The 7732-nt window shown below is 36.4% G+C and overlaps 1 protein-coding gene across 1 annotated transcript; it reads right to left on the bottom strand.

Moving 5' to 3' along the window:
* Positions 1 to 202: 202 nt before the first annotated feature.
* On the bottom strand, positions 203 to 4645 carry LOC149218248 (actin). Its single transcript, XM_089383864.1, has 5 exons — positions 4432 to 4645; positions 2067 to 2140; positions 1499 to 1892; positions 776 to 1389; positions 203 to 638 (listed from the first exon to the last, which is right to left on the bottom strand). The coding sequence occupies exons 2-5, from the start codon at positions 2124 to 2126 to the stop codon at positions 573 to 575; spliced, it is 1134 nt and encodes a 377-aa protein (XP_089239990.1). The 5' UTR covers positions 2127 to 2140; positions 4432 to 4645; the 3' UTR covers positions 203 to 572.
* Between the last annotated feature and the right edge of the window lie 3087 nt (positions 4646 to 7732).

The following is a 7732-nucleotide window of genomic DNA, read 5'->3' as shown; positions in this document are numbered from 1 at the left end:
CAATTCCAACCAAGTCTTGCCAAATTACCAACAGGCATTGCAGCTGCCAATTGACACTAAAGGGGAAGGGAATTATTTCAAGAAAAAAAAATCATTTCCGGATGCCAATTTATTCTGAAAATAGTTCACAAAATGATAAGCACCTAATACACAAATTTTACATAACAATATTGCAAAGCAATATATAAAAAACAATGGAAAATACATTAAAGAAAATATCCATTGATATTATAACATGAATACTAGCTAGCCTCAAGTTTCAAGATGCATCATCCCACTATTCATTCAATAGAATGTTCAACATTTACTTCTTGCATAACATTACAGGGTTCAAATCAAAAAAATGAGAAACAGATAGGTTTCTGGTCACATCTAGCAATACAAACACAAATAACTGTGGAACAGAGCCACAAAACTATGCTTCAGAGCATCTAATTACACAGATATATTCTCTAAAACCCTTGCATAAAAAATAACTGAATCTCGACCTTATCACTATTGCCACCATCTCAAGCAAACATTCTCTAGAATACCCATCTTCACAAAGCACTAAAGTAACATAAGCACTGAACTTAAAAACATTTTCTGTGGACGATGGAAGGACCAGATTCATCATACTCAGCCTTTGCAATCCACATCTGCAATCGGCGCCAATCAATTCAGACAAAATAAGAACAATGAGAAGTGAATAGTTCAGAAAACATTACATCAATACTGACAGAAGGTAATAAGAAATCATAAGTAGCTGCATATCATCGAAACAGAGGTAAGTTACCTGTTGGAATGTGCTGAGAGATGCCAAAATAGAACCTCCAATCCAGACACTGTACTTCCTCTCTGGAGGTGCAACCACCTTGATTTTCATGCTGCTGGGAGCCAGTGCAGTGATTTCCTTGCTCATACGGTCAGCAATACCAGGAAACATAGTAGACCCACCACTAAGCACAATGTTTCCATATAGATCCTTTCTAATATCCACATCACACTTCATGATGGAGTTGTACGTTGTCTCATGGATACCTGCAGCTTCCATCCCAATTAGAGAAGGCTGGAACAATACTTCAGGGCATCTAAAACGTTCAGCACCAATGGTGATCACCTGCCCATCAGGGAGCTCGTAACTTTTGTCAATGGAAGAGCTGCTTTTAGCTGTCTCGAGCTCCTGTTCATAGTCAAGAGCCACATATGCAAGCTTTTCCTTCACATCACGGACAATTTCACGCTCTGCAGTGGTGGTGAATGAATACCCTCTTTCTGTCAAGATCTTCATTAATGCATCTGTCAAATCTCTCCCCGCAAGATCCAACCTAAGTATAGCATGAGGCAGGGCATATCCTTCATAAATTGGCACTGTGTGACTAACACCATCCCCAGAATCCAGTACAATACCTGAAACATAGGTGAATTACACAGTTATTATAAACCCTTAGCAATCCTTGCAAAGGTTTACAATCAGGAAGGATAAAATTTTCAACAATCAAAGCAATCACATGCTCACCAGTTGTACGACCACTTGCATACAAAGACAGAACTGCCTGAATGGCAACATACATAGCAGGCACATTGAAAGTTTCAAACATGATCTGAGTCATCTTCTCTCTGTTTGCCTTGGGATTCAGAGGGGCTTCAGTAAGAAGCACAGGATGTTCTTCAGGAGCAACTCGAAGCTCATTGTAGAATGTGTGATGCCAGATCTTCTCCATGTCATCCCAGTTGCTAACAATACCGTGCTCAATAGGATATTTCAATGTAAGGATACCTCTTTTTGACTGGGCCTCATCACCCACATAGGCATCTTTCTGTCCCATGCCAACCATAACTCCAGTATGTCGGGGACGACCAACAATACTGGGAAACACTGCTCTTGGTGCATCATCACCTGCAAATCCAGCCTGTAGAGAAACAAGGCATGGGCATTTTAAATTTAAATCACCTCAAGAACAAACAACGCCAGATTACCTGTATCAAACTAAAGATTTTATGAAGGCAATACGTATGCACAATGTTATCCAGTAACTCTAGTCAACACTTCATTCACAAGACAATATATCCAAGAACAAACTTACCTTAACCATTCCAGTTCCATTGTCACATACGAGTGGCTGAATATCCTCAGCGTCAGCCATCTTCCTCTAGATAACTGCAGAAACAAAGGCAACCAGAAGCAAGCTAAGTAACGTAATGATGAGTAATAAGGAAGTTCCCTAAAATAAACAATGTACAACTGTCAAATGTACAAAATGCAACTATAACAAGGGGAACCGATTAAATGACAAACTAATATATTGACTACTGGATAACCATAGGGCCAACTATTAGAATAATAACCAATCTTATTTGTGATTAGTAACAGATATCTAGATGATATCACACCAGAATACCGTCACAATAAACTCTGTTATAAACATGAAAGTCAACGGTCCAACTTCAAGACAAAAAAACAACTCAGCTAAAAAAAAAGTTTAACCCAAGGGATTAGCTCAACAGGCAGTACCAATGCTGTTTATATTATATGAGTTATATGCCAACAGATGCAAGACTCAAATCCCTTGAAATATTCACACACAATTCTACATCAAAGGATTTACAAGATATACCACCACAAATGTGTTGGATAAAATGAGAGACAAGTAAAAAAACTAAAAAAGTAAAATTGCTGTGTACAAAGGTTCACTTTTGCCTATACAATTGTATAATAGATCAGGACACAATGACTATAAAATACAAGAGTTTTGAAGTCATATAGTAATTGCGATTAACTGGAGTCAAGACACATGTCAATGTACCAGATCTGTTCGCTAGAGATATAGACTCTGTATCAACAAGCATAGGAACAAGATCTTTGACATGGTATAGTACTTAAGCGTGTAGGATCTTTTTTACATGGAATCCATGCAAGCAATTACAGATTACTGAGGCAAACCATCCATGAAAGAAAGTGGAAGTGGGGATCTAACCAAATAAAAGACAGTGTTCGTGAAATTGGGGGCTACCACTGTTCTATATTATATGTGGCAATAACAGCTGTACAACTGCTGGTTAAGAACGGTCATCGAACAGCGACCAATTTTGACTTTTGGCCCTGTCGGAGCCTGTATAGTATTTGTAAATCAAGTTAAATGATTCCACGGAAATTGGATTATCAAATACAGTTAAAGTGCAATGTCTTTAACGTGTTAGGCCACCAGTGCGAACAATGATGTATTCTTTGTGGTTATGAGGGAATCAAATATGAAGTAGAGTTTACAGATTCCTCATCTTTGGAACAGATCCCAAATAATCCATGACTCGTCTATGGCATATGCCTAGTTTAAATATAGGCTCTGCGTAATTATCCTACCTAGGACGTGATTGATCCCGAATTAAAACATACAGCCAAGCAAGAAAGATGATTATTTACTACAAACATACCATTACTCATCGCTGCTTCACCTACAGGGTTAACAGAAACAACCATGCAAGGCAAGCAGTGCAGGACCAGACCAGGCCAAGTATCTTTCCTGCTCCATCTAGGGACAGCCTGACTGGATGAGGTAGAAAGATCTCAAGTGAACTCATAAACCTGATAAGCACATACGAGTCGTTTGCAAGAGCAAAGCGAAAGCAGTCTGATCCAGATTCAATTAAAAAATGATTCACAAGGAAGTCTCAATCAATTGGCTCTTCCGATTATCCATTTCTAGTAAGGTATTACTGTGTACGCCCTCAGTATATACAGTATCTGTAAGGGTTTGAGGTTAGGAACAAAACAAAGCAAAAAAAAAAAAAAAATGCAAGAACATCTAAAATCCTCTCCACGGGCATGACAATAATTCTGGTCAATTTACGAAAGGAAAAAATCACCATGCAACTGTGACCCAAGATGTCAATGAAGTGTACTACAACATGATCTAATATTCCGGAGCCCCTGATCTAGCATGGATGATAGGAAAATAGTGGGATACACAGTTACAGTAAGGATATCAACTTAGATTAAAGCATAGAAGTATAATGGCATCAAAGAAACTTCAAAGAAGTGAAGATCCGAAGATCCCTTAACCTCGACACGAGTTATGTTAAGCCCAGACTCATACAAGGAATGAGGATTCAAGATCTAAAGCCTGAAGCATACCATACCAGGAAAAGGATCACGGATCTGTGAAAAGGAAAGCAAAAAGCGCAAATAGGACTTTAAGATCTAAAGCACAAGACACTTTGTCACGGCTAGATCCGAAGACTGAGACCGACCCAGATAGCAAAATGCTCAGCACTTAATAAAACTCATCCTTCGATCTCATAAAAACCCAAAATAACACCATATCCTGGAAACCCAAAAGAGAAAAATGCTGGCATGAAAACAGATCAGATCAGATCTGTAGCGCCGCCATGGAATGAGAATAGATGAAACCAATATTCAAATGGAAAGCAAGAAAAAAGAGAAAGAGAAAGCACCTTGAGTAAAGACGATTGCAGAGAGATTCAGGTATCGATCCTGCTCGTCGGATCCTCCTCAGCTTAGAAGGGCAGCAGCAGCAACAACGCCAGAGACTCTCCCAACACTGACCTCAGCTCGAGTGGTTATACAAAGGCTTTGGGTTGTGAGAGAGAATAAGGTTGCGCACCACTCATGCCGGATCACATAAATTCAAACCGAATTACGCCAAAATTAATATTTAATTAAAATAAATCAAAAGTTACGGAGATCAAAAGGAAGGAATCATTTCCATTTTATAATTGTTTAAGAGGGTGAGAAAAAGCTAGGGCGGTCTGACAGACAGGCTTTCCGCCATCTGGGCCGTCCGTTTCGTCTGTTGTGTCGCATCTTGGCCGTCCGTGATTCCTTTCTCTCTTTTTCTTTATTGCGCCACGTCATCTGGGCGGCTTCGATGGAACGTGCGGTGGGCCCAAGGCGGTCAGCCCTCCCATCCACCCCCATGTTCATATGGGAACACTCCACTCCCCCACATTGCTTCAATTAATTATTAGGGTTATAATGATGTTGTGTTTCTAACCATGCTTACCAATTTCTTACCATGGTTATGTTAACTCTCTAGGGTTTTCGGATGTGTTGGGTACATACCATGAGCCAAAAGAAGCTATGGGTACATGCCGCACAATGTGGCAAGTAATCCTTGTAAAAAGCCCCTGGTGGGGTTTAAGAAGGATGGATATATATATATAAATAAATAAAATATTTTTTTGTATTTTTTTTTTTAAATAGAATTTTATTAAACATCCAGAAAGACCAAATGACTTGTTGGACAAAGAATGGACAAATATTTTATCATTATATTGCTAAGTTTCTAACAAAAAAAAATGTGATTACAAATCAACATAGATTTATCTAGCATGACCAGAGAGGGATCAAATTTCTTAGAGTGAAAATTTTTTTAAAGTACAAAATACAATGTGATATTTTTCAATATTTAAATTGTATTTTTGAATGCTAAATAGAGTATATATAGGACCAAATAAAAATTTTAACCATAAAAGCTTAACCTTTTTTTTCTATATATAGATACAAATTAGTTAACATAGATCTTCAAATAGTTTATTTAAATCTCTTGTTGAAATATTTTTGAAAAGTATAAGATTTAAACATCCGATTCATACATTTTTTTTACTTCTAGTTACTTTACAACATATTCATTTTTTTAATTATAGCAGACATTATTTTTCTATATAGAACATTATTTTTATTTTTATTTTAAAGGGGCACGGACAACCTTACACATCCCCTCATACTGGGTTGTAGAATGAGTCTCTCCGCTCAATGAAAAAGTATTATAAATGAGATAATTAATAATATGGTAAAAAACAAAAAATATTCATAAAAGTCAAGTCCCACATCAAACCTCACGAGGGGTGGTTGTATGCTAGGGGGAGGAGACATGCTAAAAAATCCAGTTAGCTAAGGGTTGGTGTGGCCCAGGCCGAGTGCGATCCCCGGATGACTTTGACGACTTAGATGCCCTTGAGTCGTGGCTACTCAAATCACAGGTCAAGTCTGGAAGATTACAGACAACTTGACAGACAGAAAGAAAAAGAAAAAGAAAAAAGTCAAAAAGCGTGTGAAAATAAGTTTTTAAATCCTATCCATACCTAAAAATACATATTTATACATCCACTTAAAATATTAATTGATTTGAAATACTTCCACTTATAATCCACCACCTTATTAGTGTTTTCATTGTTTGCTTTAAAATAACTATATTCTATTTATATCTTTTGAAACCAACTCTTTTTACTAAAATTATAACATCTACCTTTAATTTAAAAAATATTAAAATATCTCAACCTCTCTTCATATGCATATCTATTATATTTTATATTCCAAATCTTCTTTTAATTTATACCACCCAAAAGAAATATCAATATATAGAAACACTTTAAAACACTTACAAACAATGTTCATAGAAACACCTTATAACACTAGTAAACAATGTTCATTCTCACTTGTCATTGTCATAAGAGCCTATCTATTATATTTTATATTCCAAATCTTCTTTTAATTTATACCACCCAAAAGAAATCCAATATATAGAAACACTTACAAACAATTTTCATAGAAACACCTTATAACACTAGTAAACAATGTTCATTGTCACATGTCATTGTCATAAGAGCCCTATTTAGGAGTCAATTTTCAAACTCCTCTTTTATCAAATCAGCCAACAATGCTTAAAGTTGTTAGACTTATTCTATAATTCATATAGATGTGAATTGCAAAACAAAATTTCAAAAAAAATCAAAATCAATAATGACATACGCTTTTTTCAAAGTTTCATAAATATATCAATACAATATGGTTTTAAAAGGTCCCCTCAACTACCTATACTTTTTGAATCATTAAACTTAAGGGACTCTCTATTCTCTTCATTATAATCCACAATAAAAATTAAACTCTGAATTGTTTATACATAAATGTTTATATTGCTTATAACTCTTGTTTTCTATTATCCCAAGAACGTGGACTTGATCTCCATGGGATCATATGCCCATATCATGTGTGTTGGTCCAACTGAATGGTAAGTAGTAAGTGTTAGTTAAGTGGTCCACATAATACATTAATAGACAATACAATAATAGTGCATATTTGGTGGCATCAAAAAGCTATTCACACTCAAGGACCCCACCAAAAAGAAAAGGTTGCATCAACTTTTGGAATGACATGTGCCCTATCAAAATTCCCACTTTATAAAATGGAATTCTAGATAGTAAAAACTAGTCATAGTTGTCACTGTTGGGTTGTGGGCTGGTAGGAGCACAGGGATTATATCAATGTCTTTTTGGAACATGTGTGCAAGGGTGTAGTCAAGCTAGTGCTTAAGCAACATTAATGTCTTTTCTTTTCCTTGTTTAACTATCTCTTTTCACTCTTCGGTTATTTGTTTTTTCTAGTGGGATATAGTTTGTTTTTTTACTTACATACATGTGGCATTTCAATAATTATATATGTGATAAGGCAGCTCAACCCCTTTGCCATTTGTGCTAATCGTTATCCCTAGGCACTACACATACTAAAAATACTAATCGGAGTCAAGGCATGTCTAAGGAAAAACACCCTATCAAGGTTTAGGGCAAGCATTTGGTGCAAACAACACAACATATGCCTAGCTTTTGAACTTATGTGCCAAGTTCTACCGCTATAAGCACATCCCAACATTCTATGTGCATGGTTGTAGCTTGGAATGTCAATCTTCACTAAACATTTGTTATGGAAAAGGCCAACTCATTCTTGGCATTATATACA

Source organism: Pinus tabuliformis, chromosome Q, assembly GCF_031772625.1.
Source record: "Pinus tabuliformis cultivar Carrire ecotype Pingquan chromosome Q, CPIR1, whole genome shotgun sequence".
NCBI lineage: Eukaryota > Viridiplantae > Streptophyta > Pinopsida > Pinales > Pinaceae > Pinus > Pinus tabuliformis.
Note: the sequence above shows the minus strand (reverse complement) of the source record. Positions and strands in the feature narration are given on the sequence as shown.